Raw genomic sequence first — 25,503 nt, forward strand, 5'->3', positions numbered from 1 at the left:
AGTGTTGTTTCAGGACATTATTGTTCCCTTTTGCATCTAGCTATATGGGGTGTTTGCATCTATTGATCACAGTGACAGATACGGATGAGTGGACTTGAATGACGTATTGCTCGACTGAGGCTGAGTGAATACTGCAGAGAAATAAGATGTTGAAATGAAAAAGAGGAATGATTCTGGATGGAAAATGATTTATTATCTAGCTTTTGATAATAGCTTCTTTCAAACCACTGGTCGCATGTAGAATCAAGCGGCAGATTATGTAAGAAAACCATAAAAATAATAATAAATTCTGTTTATTTGTATTTTATTTTTAATATATTTTCCTCCTACTGACAAATCAATGAGAGTATGGGATGTAAAAATCTTTTTTCCACAATATGTCCTCTCTCAAGATCTTAATGTGCATTGTTTTGTCCTGAAGCCACAGAGGCAGCAGCATGATTGCAGTGTTGCCTCCCAACAGTTCATTTAGAAATGTATTGGAAAAATTTAGTCATAAAATGTCATCTTTTCCATGCACCATTTAACAGGCTGAATAGCTTTTAGACTGAGGAAACTCTTGAATTACTTGATATTTGCGTGTGAAAACACAACAACGTAACAACTCCAAAGCAAAAGTGTCTCATTTACAACGTGCTGCTTCTCCAGAAGTCATAGGAACATGTGTGCCGTTTGTTGTGCTTGACCTCGTACTTACGTCATTCATTGACTGGACTGCACCAGTCTTCTCAGGTTCTTTGGAACAAAGCAGCATGTCAGTGGCATCAGCACTGTATAGATTGATTAATTATTTCACAGTAGCCTGGCTGTCATCTGCACAGATTAGGCCATTTAATGTATTAACCCACAAGTAGAGTGGGCGTTGTACTTTTATCAATAAAAAGGTATACATGGTCACAATCTAGGTTTGTCTAGGTCAGAGATAGCTTGTTTTCAAGATATCACTGGATTATTTTTAGTATTGATACCTGTAACATAAAAGAAATTGCACAAAAGAGAAGCATGTAGGATGAAACTCTGATGTTTTATTGATTTTAATGTACATTATCATCAGATCTTATACAATAACTGCCATTAAAAATAATTGGAGAGAGAGTTTTTTTTTTTCAGAGATAAGATTCATAAACACAGGTTTGTAACATGAAAGCAGTAGTTTAACAAACAGATATGCACACTAGACACAATTTTTTCTCTCATTGATCATATTTTCATAATTACATTGAAAAAATGGATACTTAATGTTAACAACTGTCCCCGCGTCTATCATCTGTCCCAGGTTGCCATGGTTTCCTGCAGACTCGACAACGGCTGATGACACTTTGTAAAGAAGGTGCCTTCACTGTCTGAGGAACGGGTTTGCTATAGGCGAGAATACACACAAGACAAATGTTGGAAATGTAATTATAAATCCTGAGTGGAGTTTTGGATTTGCTGTATAATGGCTTAGTATAAACTATCATGGTAAAATGGTTTATTTCCAGAAAGTTACCAAATACAAAAAACACATCATTTCTAAGACAGAATAAGAATTTGATTCTTAGGGTGGGTTAAAGTCCGCTGACAGCATTGTGATTATTATTATTTACACAGATGGGAACAGCTTACCTGAACATGTTGTTGGGGTCTATGGAGGCTAGCCAGTAGCTATAGGAATCAGGGTAATAGTTACATGTTCCCCTGCCGTGACATTCGATGAAGGGCACTTGGTGGAACCTTTCCAAACATGAGCCAGGAGAAACCAGGGGCTGGGAGGAGCCCTCTGCTCCAGCACCCGTTTGCTAAAATGGATGAAAGGATGAAAATGACATGAAAGATTGCATATGAGTAGACAGGGTTTCAGGAGAAAAAAACACTGATTTCTTTACCATGACAAATGAGTATCCAGCCCATAGGGACTCCCATCCTCCGGGACAGTCAGGTATCAGAGTTGTCTGGCTATGGACGGCTATGACATTGGAAGTGGTTTCACACACTGAGCACCTAAACCGCACATGCATACAGATACCGATGTTAATATTGCCATGATAAATTGTAAGAAAACATTTCAAGTTAATGAAAATCAAACTGAATAGAACTGAAATTACATTTCAATGAAAAGAAAAGCAACTGTATTTTGTATTTGCCTAGGAAATATACAATAATATAAATTAGTCTGAGTATTTGTGTTTGAACCACCTGCTGATGTAGGAGGCAAGCTTATCCCCTGTGATGGCAACCATGTTGGTAGGCATAGGCGTGTCAGTGGACAACCAGTAGGAGTAGTCGTTACGAGATGCATAGCGGCAATTACTTTCTGTGTCACAGAACAGGAAGGGCATGGTAGAGAAACGAGGGAGACAGCTTCCCATGGTGCCTGAGAGACAATTTGTCAGAACTGTCATCAAATAACAAAGCAAAGAAACAGGTTTTTAAGGTACAGAATCTACCCAGTGTTTCTGTTCGTGAAGGTTTCCTTGCTCTTACCAAGGTCCTGACCATGAGCTCTCTCATTTCCGTTGATGAAGAGGAAGGAGTAGCCAGAGTACATGAGGCTGGTGCCAATAGGGCAGTCAGGGATTTGGATGCTCTGGCTGTGTCTAGCTATCAGGAAACTGTCCACAAAACCTAGACAACCTCTGCCTGGCAACCCGGGAAGACCCTTCCGGCCTGGGACTCCACGTCTGCCTTCTGGACCTGTAGAGGAAACACATCATTAATTAAGAAAATAAATCTATGCAATGAAGTGTCAAGTGACATCATGTGGGAGGATTTTTTTTGGTTAAGCCGGTGTACTTCAGTCTTGTGTCACTGCTAACTCTCACTGGTGGACTGTATTTTAGTAATTTATATGCTGGCAAGGAACTTGAACGGGAGGGTGTAACTCAAGGTTCAGGTTTTCCCACTAAATCCCTCATTGGTTTCCACCCTCATACACAGGTACATTTGACAACAACCTAGCCAGGTACTGCTGCTGATAGTTGAACCTGGGTTCACTTGAATATTTTGCCATTGAACCAACCATATGCCCGTGATGTGTAGACACAGAAAGATATCAATGGGAATTCCTGTCGTCATCATCCTAACAAAATATCAAGCAACTTGTGCAGTCCTGCACACACACACACACACACACACACACACACACACACACACACACACAAACTTTAAGCCTCACACACGCACACACCTGGCAGTCCTGCTATTCCTTTGTCTCCTTTGTGGCCAGTAGATCCTGGCTGGCCGACTGGGCTGGTACCACGCTGTCCTTTGACACCTGGCTTGCCTGGGACAGAAAGATTCAATATCACATAAATGTAAAGATGACCAGCTTGGTGGAAGTGGCAGGATTTACAAATACTGCAGATCACACACCTCTACAGTTATTCATTTTCATAATATAGTTTTAACAAGCAAGAGATAAATGGTCCATTTAGCAAACAGACAAAACAATAAAAATCTGGTACTGAGCAAGGGTTTAATCGCTTGGTAGCAAAAATTAGGTGCGGTATCTTTGGCTTTGAGGAGTATGAGTAACTAGAACTAAAGCATCTTAGCGCATCTTAGGGACCTGAATGGCCTGTAGGTCCTGATGGTCCAGTACTTCCTGGGGCTCCTCCATTGCCAGGGGGACCAGGTAAGCCAGGAGGTCCTGGTTCATAAATCACTTTACCAAATGCTGGTTCCCCTTTGAAGCCTGGAGGGATAGAGCATGGGCAATTAGAAAGCTATTTCCCCAAATATATAATACCTGTGGTCCATGGCTGATCTTCTGGAACGTCTAGAATTTGTAAATTCTAGAGTATTCAAGTGCAAGACGGGTTATCACAGTGATGGGCGATATATTGCATCTCTGCTGCTACTCATAACTGATTGACTGGATTAGGTTTAGAAGATATTAACATGGCTCATTGTTATTGTTGTTGTGAACAATAGTATGACAGACTTTTGCCGCACCAGGTCGTCCAGGAAAACCTTTCTTCCCAGGTGGACCATGTGGACCTGGGATGTATCCAGGATCTCCCTCATTACCTAAAACACACATGTCACACGTAGGAAGGAAATTAGCTGAAGTCACACACTTTTTATCAGGTATCATAGAAGAAAAGCGGAGAAAAAGAACAGAAGAAATTCAGTCTTCATAGATCTTCTTTTACTCTCTGTCCCATTTAGATTTCACCTCAGTTGAGGGAACATAAATCAATCGTGGACTGCTACTCTTCTGTGGTGACAGATCTGCCTTTGTCTGGGGATGAATTCAAAGAAACCTAATCTGTAGGCTAAAGCTGAAATGAAAGATTACCAGGGGGCCCTTGGATTCCAGGTGGACCAGGATCACCTCTTGGTCCTGGGCCTCCAGGTCTGCCTCTTGCACCCTGGGGAGGCAAATGAAACAATGAAAGGTCAAAGATTAGATTTTAAGTATTGCAGTAAGATTTTGAAGACTCAGCATTAGCCGTTCTGTTGTGATGTAACTGCAGAGAATGCTCAAAAGTAATCTCATTTTGGTTAATATGCTGAAAGAAAAAGCCACACTGTAGAATGGATTGTCAGATTTTTTTGTGTGTTGAGTGCATTTTTAACAGCACAATTTTATCATACACTTTGCTTGAAAAGAAAATCACACCTTTGTTGAATGAATGCAGAACGTAGGGACTTTATTTTCCTTTGTTTGGACTTTTTTGTCAGACATTTGTAAAGTATTCATTGCTGGGGTCACTTACAGGTGGTCCTTGAAAGCCTGGATCTCCAGGGGGTCCACTATAGCCTGGGCTTCCTGTAAGACCTGGGTCCCCTCTGTCTCCTTTTAACCCAGGCACTGTGGGACCTGGAGGGCCAGGTAGGCCAGGGGATCCTAAAAATACAGCAGGGAGGAAAGCGATTGATGATTGCTGATTGCAACTGAGAACTGAGCAAAAAAATAAGAACGATACTATAAAGTAAGAACCACTAGCAAAATACAGTATCTTTCTGACTTAAAACACCTTTAAAACTATTGATGTTTGTACATAATGCAGAAAAATCAACACCAGAACAGCAGGTTATTTCCCACTGCTCATATACCTAAGAAGTCTGCACCATAAAGCAAACACTTGAGGCCCCGCAGCTAACCCTGAGTGGGTCACTTTCCTGCAGCACAGAGCATGCAAACATCTGTCATAGTGAGGATACTTATCAGTTAAAACACAAAACAACATTTTACTTCAGAACACTGATTATCAAGTTAATTCTATAAGTGCATTTGACATTTGACTCCACATTGCTCATTGTAAATTTGATTTCATTATCAAAATTATTAAAAAACCCACCTGCCCACTCAACTCAGATTGTTACACAGATGTACTGTGACAATAGTTAAAATAAGCGTATCTTTTATCCATCTTATCTATTATTTATATTCTAAATTGGTTTCTCAATAAGCAAAACAGATGACATTAATAGTGATTACACGTTTATCTTAGCAATAGGACTACAGTATCTTTTATCTTACAGGCGAGTATTCATCTGTTTATCTTTTGGCATATGGATGAGCTTTATGAATACAGGCGGGGCCTGCAGGGGTATACTTTACAGACTAGTAAGAAGTGTTCTATCATGGTAGTGAGCTACTGAGTTCTGAGTTCATGGTTTGAATAAGTGTAACTTTTAGAAAAGGGTGTGTGAGACCCTTAAGTCCTCCAGCATTACATCCTCACCTTGGTAACCAGGTTTACCAGGAAGGCCACGGTCTCCTTTTGACCCAGTAATACAAGCCCCTTCTCTTCCTGGCAGTCCTCTTGGACCAGAGACCCCAGGTAGACCAGAAATTCCTCTGTCTCCTTTCGGTCCAGGACTCCCTGTAACAGACAAGCCAGGGGGTCCAGGGTTCCCAGGGGGACCTACAGTACAGAAACACATACATGTGTACTGAAAAGTGAAGAAGGTGTTTTGGTTGGCTGTTTTCACATACTTCATCATTGCATCGTGTCTGTCTTTATTCACACACTTTTTGTAAAGATTTAATATGAACGATCATAATTGTATTATTGTTCATTTGTTCACACCACAATAATGCAAATACTGATGGATATGAGTAATACATGAGAAGGTGGATTTTACCTTACATTTTTTTCATTATTCAACTTCTAGCATGTGGTGTGGTGTATTGTTTGTATCTTTTGAGTACAACAGGAGACCTCAAGGTTTAGTTAAGTGCAAAACCCAGACCATCATTCTGAGGTTTATCAAACACTGCTTTTGCAGACTGTTCCCAAGTGCGAAAATGTCTTTCACCAAATGCACAAAACTTTCTAAGGCAAGGCAGACACATTTGGGGCCAAACAACTGTGGGGAAATTCTCCAAATGGACCAAGTGTGAAAATATAAATGTGACACGATTGGGATATTAGTAAAAGTCTTGAAAAGGATGATGTAATTTACCTGAGACTCACCTGGTTGACCTGTGTCACCAAGCCTGCCAGGCACCCCTTTCATTGTGACTGCAGAGGAGAGATGGGAGGACAGATGAGTTTTGGCTGCAGCCATGATTTTGAGAGTACTGGTAGATATAAAAGAGACAAATGTTCAACAGGCCAGTAATTCTGACAGAAGAAAAATTCGTATTTATAATACTTATTGGTTTGTAATATAAAGGAAGCTAAATGAGCTCATAGAGCCATACAGAACTTTTCATGCAGGATTCTACTTACTAGTATCTCCTTTTTGTCCTTGCGGCCCCGGAATCCCATCCCGGCCCTTGTTGCCTTTAGAACCTGGATAACCACTGACACCCGGCAGACCTGGGTTACCTGAAGGAAAAAAATATATGAAAAAAGTATGGCTGGGATTAAACTTCAAATAAGTAGAAATTAAATTAAATAAGTACAAATAAAATATAGCTGTAAAAAGTACAAAAACTGACAAATGCAGGTCTATTCTACAGTAAGAGTTTCACAGTGGGTTGTAGTTTTAAAATATGTTGATTGATTTGGTGAAATGGAAGGCATCCCACACAAGTATTTCAAAGGACTTTGCCTGGTGGTCCATTAGGTCCTGGGTGTCCTTTACTTCCTGCCGGCCCGTCTGAACCTCTAGGCCCTTGATAGCCTGGTGAACCTGGAAGAGCAGGGTGTGGACAGGAGTGGGTTGGAGATGTTAATAGAGTATGTGCAAAAAGTACAACCAAACATAAGCTGCCTTATTTTTGGGACTGGTGGTAGTGACCATTTTGTCCAACAGGTCCTGGGTTTCCTTTCTCTCCAAGGTTTCCTGGTAGACCTACAGCCCCAAAAACACCAGATTCACCTTTCTGACCTTTCTTCATATTGGTATTACTTAAACCTGGTTCACCCTGAGGACAGAAAGAAGAATAAAGAGAAAACAAGAGAGATTATCATCATTATTTATAATTAAAATATTTTTTTGACTGTATTCACATGTTAGTATTTTACTAGATTGAACGCATTAGTTACAAAGACTCAAACTTTGTTCAGTCAGTCATCAGTACCTTTTGTCCTGCTAGTCCAGGCCGACCATATCCATAGAAGTTAGGCTCTCCAGTAACTCCTTTGTGACCAGTTGGACCCGGTGCACCATTTGGACCTGGACCTCCAGGGATTCCTTGATCTCCCTTTATTCCCTTTGGGCCTGTAAGAGTTAAGCAAATCAATTATTTTATTTAAGATACATTAAACGAGGCCTCATAGCTGTACAACTCTTGTTTGCTTTAATTTGTGATTGTTAAAGGTGGGAATATGTATGAAAGAGGGAATGCCCGTAAACCAAATTTAGGTCTTACCTGGAAGCCCTCTGACTCCTGAATCACCTGGGGCTCCAGCAGGTCCTTGACTTCCTTCTGAGACCACTGGTCCATCAATACCTGGATCACCTGGTGGACCTGGACACATAAACAAACAGTACAGACATGCAGTTTCAAAAATGGTTAAAATGGCCAGATAGATTTAATGAACCAAAATAAATGTATTGTTACAAATGTGAAACTAATTTCAAACCCCTTTGTCCAGGGCCCCCTAGTACTCCATCTATCCCTCTCTGCCCTTTTGGTCCAATACGTCCAGTCTCTCCACAGACACCAGGAAGACCAGGGTAACCTGATAAAGAGAGAAATAGAGTTAGAATATCACAGTTTAACAGCAAGACTTGCAAAGGATGCATTTATGACTTTTTACAAAAATCAATTGAGTTATATTTTGTGAAACAACACTATCTCACAGTAAGTGGATGTAGAAGGTTATTTTTACAAGTAGAGTTTACTGAAATGCTTACCTGGATCGCCGGGGTCCCCTGGTGGCCCTGAGATGTTGATTAATTGTTGAGGGCCTCGCGGACCAGTGGAACCTGTTTCCCCTTCCATACCTGGAGGACCCTGGGAACCTTTGGCTCCGTCTCGGCCAGGGGCACCTATAAAAAATCATGGGGCATTAACTCCACATAATTTACCACATATACAATTATAAGGACTTACCAACAACTTTTTGAGATCTGAGGAAAGACTTGGTTGATATATAAGGATTTATTTGTCTGGGAAGGTGTGTTACCTATTTCGCCTGGGGGTCCTATAATTCCAGGCAACCCTTCTGGGCCATATCCTGGTATCCCATCTAGTCCAGGGTCTCCTCTCAGTCCTGAAGAAATCCAAGAGGAACATTTATAGAGAGGTGTATCAATTCATAAATTATTCTTCAATTACAGAGTACTTTTTCACAGTCACATTGAATAATTTTGATATGTACTTTGATTGGACATCTTTTTTTGTCAATACAGTACATGGTTAAGGCAGTTACTACTAAAAAGTATTCAAAGTTGTTTAAAAATATCATCAAAAGAGAGTACTGGCCTCTCAGAGAAACGATACCATACCAGGTTGACCAGGTAGGCCGCTTTGTCCCTTGATCCCTTTTTGTCCAGAAAGCCCGCGTAAACCTGGCACCGATGGCCCGATGGGACCAGGATCACCAGGGGGACCAGGGCGACCAAACCCTGGCAAACCTGCATTCCCCTTCTCACCTGGCAAGCCATTGGTTCCTAAGAGAGGGGACGCAGGGAAGAGAATGATGAAAAGGCACTTATTTTTTATAAGATGAAACAGTTTGTTAGACAGTGTTTAACTATGGGGGAGATGTCAACTGACATTTCATCTTTCATCTTTCACCTTCTGCATTCATTGTCCCTCTGGAGTTGACAGTAAAGTACATCACATGACTTCATTATACACTGACCTGGATGTCCTGTATGACCATCTGGTCCTGGTGGTCCCCTTTGTCCAGGTAAACCACCTTTACATGAATCTTTATTACCAGGTAGCCCAGAGGGGCCTACAGAACCTTTGCTTCCTGTATGTAGCACACAATAAAATGGTAAATAGATGAACATGTGTTTGTAAGAGTATGTATTCATGAATGCAAATTTATCTTTGTGTGTTTGGATGAACCATACAAAATTATTACTTATTACGTTTTTCTGTCTGTCTGCGGGCTATAGTTCTATATTTGATTTATGAGTACTGTACCTTTTTCTCCAGGAAGACCCAGTTTGCCAATAAGTCCTGGGCTTCCAGGTAGACCAGGACTCCCAGGATCTCCTACAGGCCCCTGAGCTCCATCTTCTCCTGGAGGCCCTGGGGGGCCTATAGGGCCAGGGTATCCAGGGCCACCCTCACCCTGACAATAACAAATATTCAGTGTGCTTACAGTATGACATTGTTCAAGTGGTGTGCTGTGCCAGTGCTGTACTACTATATATCATGACTTCTCAACAGTAAAACACACAGGGACTCTAATATCTGACTCTGACTCTAATAGGTCTGTGAACAGCTGACTGTTTTTGCAAAAACATTCTGTACTCAATTTAATTCCCTTCAGGGCTACACTTTCATTATGTTTTCATAAACAAGTTATGGATCAGAAAGTGCTTCAAATACACAAAATCTGCTTCAAAGACACAATGAACACTTGAATGTCCTGGAAAGATGTTAATTCATTAAAAATAGTGCATCTTTAGCGATTCTTTATTTGAAATAGTAAATAAAAGGTACAACCAATAAAGTAATCACAAATTTATTTAACAATCCCACTTTTCTGCTTTTCTTCTTAACGTTTGGTTTAAGAGAAAAAGCAGAAAAGTGGGATTTTCTCTTTTCTCTCCATAACAGATGTTCCATTGGATCACTCTTACAGGAGTAGTTTGATGAGACGATTGATACTACTCTCATGTCCATATGATAAATATGCAGCTAGCCAGCAGTTGGTTAGCTTAGCACAAATACTGGAAACAGGAGGAAAGACCTAACCTGGCTCTGTCTAAAACTAAAAAACAGATTTTGAGCCAGGCTAGATCCCTGTTTCAAGTCTCTAAGCTAAATGGCTACAGACTGTAGACCGTCTTTACTGTACAGAGAGATTGGTATCAATATCCTTAACTATCCTGCCAGAAAGCAAAAATGCCTGTTTCTGTAAAAATAACACATTTATGCTGTACGCAAAAAACTGCATGGTTTTTGCCCAACATTCATGTAGATATCTTGAAGTGAGAGGTCAAGGAACCCCTTTGAAAATGGCCATGGCAGTTATTCCCTTGACAAAATTTAGCCTAATGTTGGAGTGTTTTTCAGTTCCCATGACATGGTTGGTACCAATGGATGACTTAGATTTGCTACACCGTCTGACAGACCTAGTGTCCTAGTGGAGTTTAAGAGGTTAAGACAGTAAAATTATACAATTTCAGGTAGCTTTCAATATCACTTCATTGTCCTGTTTTTCAATGGCTTCTATATGACCTGGAGTATTACCTTTTCCACATAATGGCCAATAAAGTGCTATATACACTATATGATTATGTATACTACCGTATGGCAGACTATATATAACAGATTTTGTTTGTGTCTCTGACCTTCAATCCTGGAGGACCAGGAGCACCTGGTTGACCTGGCCGACCAGGCAAGCCCGTACCTGGAAATCCTGGGAGACCTGGTTGCCCCTTGTCACCTGGGCAACACACACACACAGACAAGTACACAGTGATAGAAACATGAATACTTTTAGCTGTTCCACACTATGTTAGGGAGGTACCAAAAACATCCAAACCAATAAAACTGCAATACTGATAATACATCTTATGTTCTCAAATACTTGAATCTGAATGAATGTTTTTTATGCTGGAGCTCACTAGCACTGGATTACCTTTCTGTCCTAGGACCCCCGGCCTTCCAGGAAATGACACATCGCCTCTTTCTCCTTTCTGTCCTGGAAAACCTGGTGTTCCTGGGATACCTGACACTCCTTGATTACCTAGATGTTTGTTGGTAAGTGTGAGACACTTCTATCCATCCCTCCATTAATCAATCCATCAGTGATACTGCCATGCTCACCTCTGCTTCCAGATGACCCAGGCAGACCTTTAAATCCAGGTGGTCCAGGAAGTCCTTTGGCGTGGATGTGGCTAGGTTCACCTTTCTGGCCTTACAAATGAAGGAGGGAAATAAGAAAGGCCATAAGTCTTTCTGGCTATCTACTTGTGTGTTTATGTATAAATATCTTTGGCAACTTGTATTTTGGTCAATGTTTCTTTACCTGGAATTCCAGTCTGTCCTGGCAGGCCAGGTACCCCAACGTCTCCCTTACTTCCTGGAAATCCAGCAGGGCCATATCCCACTGGCCCAGGGTAGCCAACTGTTCCCGGTCTGCCTAAAGGCCCTGGAGGACCTGGTAAACCACGGTCTCCCTCTGCACCTGGGAAGGGATACTAGAGAGTGGATTGAAAACTTGTTCCAACAACCACTAAACCACTGGCTGAGAACTATGAAGCAAAATATTCTCACCGAATCCCCTGGAGGCCCACGATTGCCTTTGCGACCCGGACGCCCGGGAACCCCAGGGAGGCCATCTGTACCAGGCCCACCAGGCCGTCCTGGATCTCCGTTCTCACCCTTCATCCCAGGTATGTCGTAAGAAGTTTCCCCCTTTTCCCCTGGTGGGCCTGGAAATCCCATTTGACCAACAGGACCCTTCAGAGAAGAATGATTGTTTACAAATACAAAACACCAAGAAACTACCATTTTAAAGACATCTTTCTTACTGGTCTTCCAGGTAAGCCTTGACGTCCTGGAAAGCCCGGATCACCTTTATCACCTGGTCCTTGATTGTAGCCTGAGTGGCAGAAACATATAATATATATATATAATACATATAATACATATAATATTGATGTAGGACAGAGTGGGTAGAATGAGTGTCTTTGCATGCAGTGACTAGTTTTACCAGGGATGCCAGGTGGACCACGGGGACCTGGAGGTCCCGGGGGTCCTGATCCCAAACACTCATAACAGGGCTCCCCCTTCACTCCTGTAAAGAGCATAAGCATAGGAATATTTTCCCATTGTCCCATGTTTTTTTTATTCTTTGTAGTCCAGACTGTGGGAGTGACTTCAAAGGACATAGTTAAAGGGTTGCATAAACTGCTATGTATCAACAACTGCACGTAATAGTCTACAGTTTATGTATGTATGTCAAACAAATATGAAACACATTAAATGGTAAAAATTAATTTAGGAATAACATAATACTTTCCCACCTTTCATTCCAAACGTCCCATTATATCCCATAGGTCCAGGTGAACCCCTGATTCCCTTTATTCCTGGGAAACCCTTGGTAATCCTGTTTACTACAAGAAATGCCAACCAAGCAAGTCCATCAGTTTATTAGTTATATTTTGCCGTATTTTTCTTGTCATCATTGGTGCATTTTTATGCCTACCATAGACCATATCAGATTTACAGGACAAACCTCCAGTAAGGGTCCCTAGGCTTAGAAATCAAGCCTACCTTGGAACATGTTCTATAAATGTAAGTCGCTTTGGATAAAAAATGCTCTCTGTTGAAGAGAAAAAATAAAATGTTCTATAAGGGGACCATATAAATATGAACATTGTGCAGCATTAAAGGCCCTCACAATAGTTACAAGCACATTTTAGCCGATAGTTGTTTCAGAATTTCAAAAATCCATGTAGACTAATGACTGCCTCTGCCCTATAAGCTCACTATGACAGAATAAATTATATAAAAAAGGAATGATTTACATTACTGAAAACATACAGCACTATCACCTGGTGTATTACAGAATTTGAAAGCAATATCAGAAGTTGTATTAAAAGCAATTGTAGTGTTTAGATGAAATAACTTCATAAAAGGAAGACATTTATACATACTTCTGTCTTCAGGAGGTCCAGGGGGGCCCCTATCTCCAGGAGGCCCTTGATCACCAGCATCCCCATTAAGACCTGGGAGTCCCATATATATATCCCCTGGCTCCCCAGGGTCTCCTTTGGGGCCTGGAAAGCCACTGGGACCCTGTGCGCCTGGAACATAAATCCCAGACGCATGGCCTGTATAATGTGACAGAATGTGAGCAATATATCTGGGGAAACCAAAACTCATACCTCTTTGTTCGTTGCATTTTAAATACAATTTAATATTAAAAACCATATGATGTGAATAGCCTCTTAACTGCATACCTGGAGGTCCATCAGGTCCAGGAAACCCCACAATACCTGAGAAAATAATAGTGACCTGTGTTAGTTTTGTATTATCTGCAGCAGGAAAGACTAGTTCATAGAGTTATAACCACCACTACCACTATAGAATTTGTTACAACTTAATCGTGGCAGACCCTGACTTTGGCCATTGCTGTACTGGTCTCTGTCTTTCATTTATTATACTATACAAACTATTTGGCTTATTATACAGCACTATTTTTCTCTACCCTGATTTCCAGGAAGCCCAGGTGGGCCTGGGGGGCCAGGATCTCCACGGTATCCTTTGAGTGGTTCAGTTACAGGCCCAATTATCTGTAAAAAAAAAACACAAGGAGCATTATAAAATCATGGTGGAATAGCTGGATTGACTTACACTGTAGAACAGTGGTTTCAAAACTTGTTTATACATTGGCACCCCATCACACCAACTTTATACATCCCCCACACATATAACACATGTACGCTTGTCATTCAATCAGCTCCAATCATAACAAAAGTTATCTCATTGCACTTCTAACACAGACTAGGTCTAGACCATACTCTTTGTAATATTATTAACAGAGACCCAACAATTCCCACCACAAGCAAGCACTTGGCGAAGGAGGCAAGGAAAAAATCGCAGGACCATGAACAGGACCCCCTAACTCAGAAAAATTATTGAATGATTTAGATAAATAATAAAAATTCAATCAATTCATCAAATTATCTTTAGAAACAGGTTTTTCTGTTTCCTATGCCAATGAAGCCCTACTGAACTAATAAATAATATAAAGCTGCAGCATCCAAGTGTGGGGTAGCTACTCTACATGAAGAGCTGTAAGCCGAGTAGTTTTCACTGAATATACTTGTTTTGGTCATCTTAGACTGTAAGAGTAGCCTTTGTTAGACTGCAGGGCTAAGCTGTATCAGTAGTTCAGTTTACAATGAAAATCTTTGCACTGCTATTTTTTTTATTACAGTAAAACATGGAAAAAATACTCTTATGGCACCCTTTGCCCCTCCCCAAGGCACCTCAGCGTGCTGAGGCACCCACTTTGGGAACTAATGCTGTAGAACATACTTTTAAAATGCACAAGAATAATTTCTCATTAGTTCAGGTTTCAAAATAGAGGACAAAGACTAACATACCAGCTTGGCTTGCTGGATCTTGCCATTGCTTGCATTAACACAACAACACAGGATTAATAAGAAGAAAATGATGATAAAACTCACATCTCCAGATGGACCAGGCAGACCACGATTTCCCTTTTCACCCTACAGATTACAGTATACACACAAAGCATGATTATATAGTACAAAACATACCAACTCACTAAACTGGGTATTGCTTTTAGGACTAAGAGATCTCTGACCATCCCTCCTGGTGTCCCTGGATATCCCGGATCACCTCTGCGGCCAGGCCTTCCCTAAAGAAAATTATATTGTATTCAGAAGTCACACACACACACCACGTTATACCTCTGCATAACACATACACATAAAAGAACAGTACCCTCAATCCAGGGTGTCCAGGATCACCATCCTTCCCTGACTTTCCCTGTAATGACAATTAAGGACAACAGTGAGGAACTGATAGGTTCTGATTTCTGTATAGAAAATTGGTAACAAAGGGCCTCAGATATCCTTTGATTCACGTGACTTTATATCATAAAAACAATCAACTGTTGTGATTGAGGGTAGGCACTTCTTTCATTATGTATAAATAGATGTGATTGGCCCTTTTTGCCCTTGTTGTCCTCATGTTAAATAAAAACCAAAAAAAAAAAAATGTATCTAGCTAGCTACATGGCACACAGAATTTCAGGCCAGGCTCAAATTTGATATCCAATGAAATCACAGTGAGCACACCCTTTCCTTTGTTTCAGCGCTGCCTTCATTGTAAATATGTGATAATACGGTGCACTTTAACTTGGACTGAAGCTATTTTCTAGCAACACAATTATCATGAAATTGAGTATGTAGAGTGATAAGGTAACTTTATTTTTCTAACACGGGAGGTATTTGTCCTGGTTTAAAGGAGTTGCTGCATCAAAACTACACCTCACAATAAAACACATTAAATAAGAACACATGTGGAAACACTAGCCTGAGATAAGATAAGAAGGAACATTACTCACAAAGCCATTCATTCTGTGAATCACATACAATTTTATGGCATACACCCCAAACCATACACACCTTAGTACATAAATTACATGCAAACAAACACGTCTCACTTTACATGCTGATAAGCAAACACACAATTAGAGAAAACCTGCAATACCCTCCTGTCTACACTCTAGGAGTTTCCCATTAATAAGTCTAAGGGACAGAGGGACAAATGAACAATGGTCTTCACAGTGAGTTTAATGCTAAATTACTGCCCTCTGCTGGTCATCCTTTTTATTGAGCTATTCCCAATGTGTTATTGATGGCCCTTCAATGCAAAGTGAAGTGGTGAAACACCTCTTGTTTGGAGGGAGAAATATATGGTGCAGCAACAGACAAATATATATAATAACACAGCATTTCTTTTTATTGTGGGACACCACTATATTTCATATGTATGTGCAACCATTAAGGGAGGCTTAAAGGTGATGGCAAATGGAATAAATGGTATGAAGTATCTTACTTCTGGACCCTCCAATCCTTTGTCCCCCTTTGCTCCTTTGGTGTAAAAGCCATAACCAGGGTCTCCCTGAGAACAGATTGAAATAAGGACAGGAATCAGAGCGAAGTACAAAACGTTAACAAGGCAGAACAAATGTCGGCGAGGAGCTTTGGACATTTAAAAAAGCGCATTAATAAAATGTGTGATGTTTAATGCTAAGTAGAGAGTTGCAGTGGTGTGAATGTTAACTTACTGGTGCGCCCCTGCAGCCCTTTCCCCCTACATTTCCTTCGTCTCCTTTGACACCCTGAATAAGAAATAAATCTAGTCATTAGTTGCAATGACAACAGCTGCCGGTCAGCCTGTCTGTCTAACATTTTTGTCCAAAATAGACCAAGATATTTTCCCAACAACTAGCCAATTTGCCATACGATTTGTAGTAGACATTCATAATATTTTTGGTGACCTTTCTTCTATTGCCACCATCAGGCCACAATTTACAGCTCTACACAAGAAATATCAAACTATAATTGAAGGATTACAATGAAATTTACTGAGCACATTGTCTTTCCATTTTGGACACTTCATGAGCCACTTTCAGGTCACCTTGTCAACAGCCTCCAAATCAACTGATCTTTTCCTTTCCTTAATTTTACTAAGAAAAATTTGCATGGAGATTGTGTGAAAGCCTGCTGCTTAATCAGTCACTAAAAATTTGAAGGCTGCTGTTCCAACTTGTGTGACACTATTCACTCATGCACTCATGGCAGTTGCAATAAATTGCTATAAAAACAAGATGAGAGGATTAACTACAATAAATGTTAATGGATATTACGTAATACAGCACCACAGATGGATGTATATAAAGATGGACGATACATTATTGATGAAAACCATTATGCATATCACCTGAAACTATAACTTTTTATTGCTTCAATGTAGCCATGATACTGCATTACCCCCATTCATACAGGAATCACCACTCTGTGGAATATGTAGCTGCTACAGTGATTTGACCTCAGTCTGCTACTGTACCTTTAACAAGAGAATCTCGGAGAAAAACTCCCTAATCCGACCTGGTGGCCCTGGTAGGCCTAGTGGTCCCGATCTCCCCTACATCAAACAAATTGAGATCATCCTCAAACATAATAAACACATAATGCACACAGAAACTGTTACAATCATGTCACAGAAATGGTCAGAGGTAAAGAAAAAACAATAGTGCAGTGTTATCAATGCTATCAATGCTACATCATCTTCTCTTAAATTAAATGTAATCTTATTAATATACTGCAACAGTGTACTTAAGAATACCTTTGGGCCACGTGGTCCTGGGATACCGCCTATGCCTTCTTGACCCTGTAGGATGAGAAAGCATTTGTAACTTGTTTGTAGAAATAAGCTGGTCTCTCAGTCTTTCTCAGCAACTCCCTTTATTTAGCATATTTCTAGGTTTTCTCACAGTTTGGTTGTGCTCCGGTTCCCACATTTACTATCCTTGTTGCTGCAGACTCCCACAGATGGGTATCTACGGCTGTGACCCTCCTCTAATACACTACATCCTATCACCACCAATTTCACCTGTGTGAGAGGAGTTTCACAGGAAACCTGGAGACTCTACCCCTTGCAGATGTTCCCGCTACATTCCAAAATATTGTCCTTCCAAAGAACAAGCACTTCGGCCAACCAGTGGTAGTCACTACAGCAACAATTAGGAAATGTTTCCACTTTCCCTGATAGTGTGAACACCGCCAACTATGATAATTACAGAACCAGGCCAAAACAAAAACCCTGCAGCTGTGGGTTTCCTCTGTGCCACTGAGACACGCAGCAAATACTCACACTCGTTGTCACTGGTGTAAGCTGTCATGTATACACGAGAAATATTTCTTAGCATTACCTTAGATCCTGGAGCCCCTGGACGACCAGGAAACCCCTGTTCATAAAGAATGCGGACAGTTATATCAAGCATCACATAAAAACTTTTCCAGAGTGCTAAATGTACTCTGTGCAAAGCAACCACAAAACTTTACTCACGACAGAGCCCCGTGGTCCAGGATCCCCTGCTGGCCCATATATTCCAGGGGAACCTGGATCTCCCTGAAATATAAGGGGACATTTCCTCTTAATATAAATACATATAGAACAAACATATTACTAATCTATTAGTTTTATTTATTTTTAATTTATTAATAAATCTAGTTCTACTTTTTATCTATCAAATTTATGGAAAGTGTCCTGTAATGGAAAATATTGTACAAACAAAACTGTATTGGTATTAATGCAAAAATAGTTACCGGCAGTCCGTCCCTCCCAGGTGGCCCAGGTGGCCCTGGTCTTGCGTTCACTGATGCCCAAGATTCTCCCTGTGAAATGGAGGGAGTACATTTATTTAACATTTAAGTTACTGAATTTTGTGTTAAAATAGATGTTAAATGCAGTTATGTAGTAATACTGCGTGGAAGATGTTATACTTGATAGTTGCATATTGTTATTGAATTATAATGACCACATTCAATTTCTTGGGGGTCATCTCTATAAAATGATCACATAAAGCAGAAGCGAAAAATAAGTGGAAAAGCAGACTGAGGGTTTAGCCTGGATTTGTAGAACAAGGGTTACAAAAAACAAACCTATTCCACATAGGCTTTGCCTTCTAAAGGGTTTCACAAGGCCTCAGAAGCCAAGCTAGTTAAAAAGTTAAAAGTATCCACAGCCATGACAACACAGCATTAGAAGTGTCAATGGCCAGGAGTGAACTCGCACGCAGTACTGTCTCACCCTCACAAGTCTAGTTCTGTGAATGGGCCTGAGGAGAACCAAGTATGTTTCCAGTGAATATCTGAACCCTGACTCTCCTTTGGAGTCATGCTCCAACTGCTGCAACTGCTGGACTCAACTTGCATACTCCAATGGAGGTTTCTATGAGCAATTTCTTCCCAGAAGTATTTATTCTGCCAGGACTTGTAGCGTGGGCGTTTCTCCAAAAGTCAAGGTACAGTACTGTTGTGATGTCATAGGTCAAATCTGAGAGTTTTTAAAACAATTCATAGTGACAGCCATAAATGTGACCGATAATTCTGCAAGTTACGTGCTTCCATATGTTTTTGGCACATGGTCTACCATGATGGGGTTTTTTTTACTACGGGAACCACACAAATATCACAGAAAGTGCTCCTCAGGTCTATAATGGTACACCAGATGAATCTACTTTGTTTAGACTTAACATCTGGAGAGGATTCTGCATATGTAGTGTTTGAAGTTTTGGGAGATGTCTCATGTCTGTATGGGTGGGTGGTGGCACAGTCAAAACAAACTGTCCATCCGCCATGTTAAAACACATAACTCCAGTGGGCATCATAATCAAAGCTGAAAAATTGGAAGAGTGCAGTTGCATGCATAGTGTGTACAGATACCCAAAGATGACTGGGTCTACTGATGTAGTAGTTCTCTAATGTATACATTAGTAACACTCAATGCTAGCATTCTTGAGAATGAACACAATAAAAGTGGGATGACAGACTTGATAGAAGGAAAAAACAAAGGGAATGTTCAAAGAAGTTGGTCTCACATGGACTAGGTACAAAATGAGCTCTGGAAGCTTGGGAAGGTAGAGAGGGCAGCTGCCAGAATGTTTTTTTTAAACTTGGGGCATCAGGATCCCTTTCATACGACGCGCTGCCAAGGTTACACGCTCGGCCCGAAGTTAACTTCCGTTCTGTTTGTTTATCACTGGGTTTGTGTTCACTGGCTAATATGGTGAGTGATATCCAGTACAGTGTTTCCCATACATTCATTTATTTGTGGCAGCCTACCACATTATCAGCGCTGACCGCCACATATTGATTTCCGTTTTTTTTTTTTTAATATTTAAGATTGGAAAACGCTGCACGCAGCGTATATTCGCTTAGCACCTCCTCTCACTCGCTCCCTCTCTGTCTCTCTCTCTCCCGCAGACACACCCCGCCGCGCTCGCCACAGTTACGCTGTCTTCCTGTGGGAAACACTCACTGCAGTAAATCAGACAGGTCGGTAGAAAAACATTCTTGTCTCAAATTTTTGTTCAACTGGTCTGGTAGTGTGACCTTATCACATTTCAGTTTGGCCAAGTAACGTTTCTTTTCTTCGACTGGCAGCTAAGGTTATTTACTTGTTAGGGTTTGCCGAAAGTTAAGTTTGGGCCAGAGTAATGCACATGCGCAGTACCGTTTGTTTATGTTGTTACAGTTGAAAGCGTCTTGTCTTAAAAGGCAGTATTTGCTGAGCAATTTTGCAGTTTCACCCTTCCTAAATACAAAAAGTACTTAACAAATGGCCCCAGGCAGCACAGTATTATTACCTTAGGTCCAGGCAGGCCAGGTGGGCCCTGTAAAGTAAAGCCGAAGCTGAAGCAAATTTTGAACATATTCATTAATGTTTCATTTTTAAGGACAGCACCAAACAACAAAAGACTGTTGGTTGAAGTGTAACATATCAGAACACTATATTTGATTAAAACAAAATGTAACATTACAAATAAATTGTTTTGATTTTGTCTTACAGCATGTCCATCAATGCCAGGGGCCCCGGGAACACCAGGAGGTCCATCTTCTCCCTAAAAGTACGTAATGTCTTCAAGATATATATCTCACAAGCTAAAAATATTACATGGAGGAACATGGACATGCTACAATGTAATATTTTCTTACATCTGTTCCATTGCAGCCTGGGGTCCCTGGGGGTCCTGGAGGACCTTGTAAACCTGGGAAACCCTGTAAGAGAATATCAGCAGAAGTTCAAAAATTAGCATATGCAGGGATATGTGCTTACGCAATACATTAATCAGATGTTGAACAGAGTAACATAGATGTATAAGAGAGTAAGACACCTCACCGGTAAACCATGAGACCCAGCAAATCCGTCTTTGCCCTGAGGTCCCTGTAATGAGGATATCAAAACCAGTATCCTTTTCAAAAGGCACATGAGCTAATGAGTGGATACTTGCTTTGCACTTTGTCTACACACATACAAACACATATTGTACAGGAGTCATTTTAACCATAACATCCAAACAGACACAAGCTTGCATAGCACAGTTATGTTACCGGATCGCCTATTTGTCCCTCGGATCCATCAGGCCCAGTGTTTCCCTGTCAAAGAAAGCAGCCTTTAATTAATCTTAGTGTACACAAGGAGAAAGTGTAATTCATTACGGTCTATACACAGTCATTGCTGCCCTTTGACAACGGTATTGGATTTGGGGATGTAGAGAAGCCAGGCTGAAATTCTACCTTTAGTCCCATAGGCCCAACAGGACCATCTGATCCTGGACGGCCCTCTGGCCCTGGGGGACCTGGTACTCCTGGAAAACCTTTGTCTCCCTATGTGTGTGTGTGTGTGAGAGAGAGAGAGAAACAGAGGGAGAGATAGAGAAAATGAAACAAGGGGGCAGACAAACAACAATATGAGATGCAATTTCAGATTTTACAAATGTTCTTTTAAAGATATTACTTTGTTGAAATACCGCTGCATACTTAAATAGTACTATGAGATGGTTGCTTAATCAATAACATACCTGCTGCTGAATAGCAATTCAATTCAATTCAAATTAGCTTTATTGGCATGAATGTATAACAACAATATTGCCAAAGCATCATACAAACTACATAAGAACAATCAACCCTATATATTTCATTAACAAGTAATTAAAGCGTAAAGTAATTCAATAGCATATCATTTCATTTCACTGATGATGGCCAGTGTCCATATACATTTAAGTTATATTCACATACATAATATGATCACGATTTTCTGTGTTTTTCAACTGACCACGGTTGACATAAGCTTGCTTACTCCTGTGTTTCTAAATGTTACTACTATAAACAAACATTAAAAATATACTTTAAATTGTTGTCTAGTGTTGGTCCCTGTTAATCCATAGACTAGAATGTTTAGCAAAAAAAAAATTAAAACAATTTCCCTCTCAATCACAGTCAAAGGTTAATAAACAAATTGAATAAATATAACTTGTAGTTTTAATGAATGTTTATTTTCTATAAGTGGACACATGAAAATTGACATAATCATTTGATTTGATTTGTATTTTCTCTCTGCCGTGTATTTTGAATGGGCGAATCTAAATGTCTTTCCTGATTGCATTTTGCATACTTTGTTGACTGCCTTTCGCTAGTGTGAAATATCAGTCAACACCTCAAATAAATGGAATCTATAGAATCACAGTTTGCAGATCATTGCTGAGTGTGAACTATACAATACTAAAGAGGTTAGTGTAATGTGTGTTCTGCTCGCTCTGCTTGGTGCTCACTACAAATTGATTTAAAATGAAACATCTGGTCTCGCTTGACAGGGTTAAAGTAATTATGAAGAATATTGAGATATCTAGTGTATAACTGGAAAACTGCACCAGAAGCACATGCTGGCATTTGATTGCTGTACAGTGTTGTGTTTTTAATGCGATGGTGAGGTTTGACAGAAGCACCGTGCCCCTATTTCCAGGTCTGTTTTGAAAGCTTTTCAAAAACAGTGAGACCTGGTAACCAAAGAGTTTAAATGAAAAATAGTACTTATAACAAATACAATAGGTCTTCTTCACAGAAGACACTTTGACATGTCACAGTAGGAGAAGCACAAGTGTAAATAATAACATTAATGATGGTTGAATTCCATTTAGCTGCTTCAGTTTCAGGGTCCTGGTAGTGTGCATGCTGGTTCACTGTGATATTAAACACAATAAAGCCATTATTAATGTTATTAGAAACACCTGTGCTTTTCCTGCTATGACTACTATTTAATGAAATACACTATGTATGTCACTCAGATTATTTAATATAGTTAGGGGTTCATACATTTTATTTTAATTACAATAACATATTGAGCTAGTACACCGGTTCATACTATAGTACATGTACATGACCTGCTGTGTAATGTACTTGAATCATGGGTATAAACAAAGTAATTGTGACTAGAAAAATGAAACAATTTTGTAGAAAGTTATGTTAAGTTTTAAGATTTTTTTTTTTCAAAACTGCAAGAGGTAGAATTATGTCCAAGTAAATCTGCAGCATTGACGAAGTGTTTGACAGAGACGACAGATGATCTACTCACCCTGCTGCCTTTCACTCCTTTACAGTGGCACCTTGATTTTCCAGTGCACACACACTAAAAAGAAATGATAACATTGATCATTATGTATTGTGTACATTTTTATCTTGTATTGATTTAGAAAGAAGTAGTTCTCAAAGCAAACCCTGATTCCTAATACCACTGTAAACCAATTTCATTGCTATCAACCATTAACAATATTGTGGAAACTGGTAACAATTCAAAGCAAGCTGTACACGAACCACAAGTTCACCTGAATCTCGATTTTGACCTCTCTAGGGTGAAAGCACTCTGGTTTTCTTCCCTGTTAATCAGATTCCTCCAACTTTAGTTCTCTTTACCAATTGTACCCCCATGGTCATGTTCAGCCCAGCCCCACCCTGGTCCGTGCTTGTAAAATATCCACCGCGACACGTAACGTCATTTCAAGTTTTTAACCAAGTAAAGTCTGTGCGAGTGAACCCATGCACATAAGACGACCGCTACACCCCTTCGCCATCGTCCATCCCAATGTTTGAATGTAGACATCGTCCCAACCCTACTGAACATAGTATTTCTGCTGCTCCCTGATAAAAGATACCTGCTAATAGGCCTACCTGTTCAGAAAAAAATATATATAAGAAAACTGGACTCTGATGGTAACTTGTTTTAACAAGCTAGATAAAAGGTAATGCCCTGGCAGTGGCAAATAGCTTTGGTTTAATATTTGATTACATACATTTTTAGGTAATATTTTATTGCTGCTTTGTAAAGGGAATAGCCTACTGCTGGTAAAAAGCACATTATTTGTTTAAAGTGTTTGCAAACCACATGTTATTGCACTTTTTTGTATATAGCAGTAGGCTACATTTAAATTACAAATGCCCAATACACTACTTTAGAATTCATTATTCAATTTTGCACGTAACAATGCGATTTATCGCAAGAAAATCATGCAATTAATCGTGATTAAAAATTTTAATTGTTGCCCAGCACTGATAATTACTTAACAAAAAGTTGTTTCAGATGCATTACATTTCCAATTCACCTTAGCCTTGTGGCGATCCAGCCATAAACCAGAGTGCTCCTACAAAAAGGGGGAACAGTGTCTGATACCATTTTTCTTTTAAAAACTTTATTTATTTTTAATAGTTGCCTTTTACTGTAATTAATTAAATTTCCTTAAGCACATGAAATGATATGATTGGACAAAATTATCTTGCTATGGCTATAACAGCAGCTGGGCTCTAAAAGCAGCTAAATGTATATTTCCATGCTGTTTAGCTGATGCTTCATCAATCTAGTGATGTGCAGAATAGTTTAAATATGTTAACTATTAAATAAATATCTCTGCTACCCTCTCCATCTAGTGCTGAATGCATGTTTTGCTTATTTTCCTCCTACCATATCCCGTCCCTTTTCCATGGCCTTCCATAAAAAAGCCCACCAACATAGCCCCGTGAAGAATACTGTATACAGTGAAGTACATGTGGTGCAAACAGGCTGCAAAACCACCCAGAATCTCTTCAGGATACAAGATGTTTGCAGATAAGCACAGACATTGCAGTTACAAACAGACCACAGTGTTGTATATCAGAGTTAAGGATGTGGAAAATGAATGGTGCTAACATTATCCACAACAGGATATACACAAGGAACATGCTGTTACAGAAAGAGACATGCTTTCCTCCAAGAAACAGTGATTTAATGAGTTTTTGTGTGGGACCTGGGGATTACAGCAAGAGAATGGTAAAGTTATACTAAACAGCATTATCCAAAAAAAGAAAATGTTACTGACGCATTGCTTGAAAGGGCAAGGTGAGACAGTTATGATAAAAGATGAGTGATAAAAAATACTGATAGTTTTTTTTTTAACAAAGCTCACCAGTAAATGCTCACCAATCAACCATCATAGCTCAGCAACAAACTTTAAGTCTACAATAAAATAAATAACAAACAACAGTATGAACCTGTGAGTATTACAAAGACTGTCCAATTTATGTACAGTATATGAAATAAAAAAAACAGCCAATACAATGTTTCTGTTTCACAGTCTACCTTAAATCAGATCTTGCTACAAAGTTATGTCAGTAAGGTAAAATGAAATATCTTACATTGTTGGCCCCAGTGCCCATAAGCATCACAGCCAACAGGATCAGAGGAACTATGAACACTGGCCTCCCCATGGCTTGTCTTGTTCCAGTTGCATCAAAAGTTCACGAGTAACCACAGATACCGAATGTCAGCGTCCTCCTCGACAACCAGCCTTCACATTACACACATCCACTGCTGCACTATGGGCGATGTTAGGTCAGGGCTTCAGTTAAATT

The 25,503-nt window shown here is 40.0% G+C and overlaps 1 protein-coding gene across 1 annotated transcript; it reads right to left on the reverse strand.

Annotated features, from left to right (window-relative positions):
* Nucleotides 1–1,005: 1,005 nt before the first annotated feature.
* LOC119902146 (collagen alpha-1(IV) chain-like) lies at nucleotides 1,006–25,492 on the reverse strand. Its single transcript, XM_038718117.1, has 52 exons — nucleotides 25,288–25,492; nucleotides 23,198–23,251; nucleotides 21,364–21,453; nucleotides 21,178–21,222; nucleotides 20,966–21,010; nucleotides 20,782–20,844; nucleotides 20,634–20,687; nucleotides 20,433–20,459; nucleotides 18,391–18,459; nucleotides 18,131–18,193; nucleotides 17,994–18,029; nucleotides 17,408–17,452; nucleotides 17,129–17,206; nucleotides 16,347–16,400; nucleotides 16,115–16,180; nucleotides 14,996–15,040; nucleotides 14,856–14,909; nucleotides 14,716–14,757; nucleotides 13,731–13,815; nucleotides 13,483–13,518; nucleotides 13,177–13,353; nucleotides 12,544–12,633; nucleotides 12,231–12,314; nucleotides 12,049–12,119; nucleotides 11,792–11,977; nucleotides 11,544–11,715; nucleotides 11,342–11,431; nucleotides 11,154–11,261; nucleotides 10,864–10,958; nucleotides 9,485–9,635; nucleotides 9,195–9,308; nucleotides 8,836–9,000; nucleotides 8,514–8,600; nucleotides 8,242–8,376; nucleotides 7,968–8,066; nucleotides 7,754–7,852; nucleotides 7,463–7,602; nucleotides 7,180–7,306; nucleotides 6,991–7,071; nucleotides 6,666–6,764; nucleotides 6,408–6,455; nucleotides 5,673–5,855; nucleotides 4,701–4,831; nucleotides 4,280–4,352; nucleotides 3,934–4,008; nucleotides 3,548–3,673; nucleotides 3,167–3,262; nucleotides 2,464–2,673; nucleotides 2,176–2,353; nucleotides 1,866–1,980; nucleotides 1,606–1,778; nucleotides 1,006–1,359 (listed from the first exon to the last, which is right to left on the reverse strand). The coding sequence occupies exons 1-52, from the start codon at nucleotides 25,357–25,359 to the stop codon at nucleotides 1,242–1,244; spliced, it is 5,019 nt and encodes a 1,672-aa protein (XP_038574045.1). The 5' UTR covers nucleotides 25,360–25,492; the 3' UTR covers nucleotides 1,006–1,241.
* Nucleotides 25,493–25,503: the final 11 nt, after the last annotated feature.

Source organism: Micropterus salmoides, unplaced genomic scaffold (genome assembly GCF_014851395.1).
Source record: "Micropterus salmoides isolate LMB-PRFRI ecotype aquatic unplaced genomic scaffold, ASM1485139v1 Ms_hic_scaffold_14, whole genome shotgun sequence".
NCBI lineage: Eukaryota > Metazoa > Chordata > Actinopteri > Centrarchiformes > Centrarchidae > Micropterus > Micropterus salmoides.

Excerpts from the sequence above, each read along its gene's own strand:
- LOC119902146 (XM_038718117.1), bottom strand. The coding sequence starts at position 25,359 with ATGGGGAGGCCAGTGTTCATAGTTCCTCTGATCCTGTTGGCTGTGATG. Across the intron at positions 13,519-13,730 it reads TGGGCTTCCTGGAAATCAGG|GTATTGTGGGGTTTCCTGGA; the intron begins GTAGAGAAAAAT and ends TTATTTTCTCAG. Across the intron at positions 9,309-9,484 it reads GGGTCTTCCTGGAGAAAAAG|GAAGCAAAGGTTCTGTAGGC; the intron begins GTACAGTACTCA and ends TGCTACATACAG.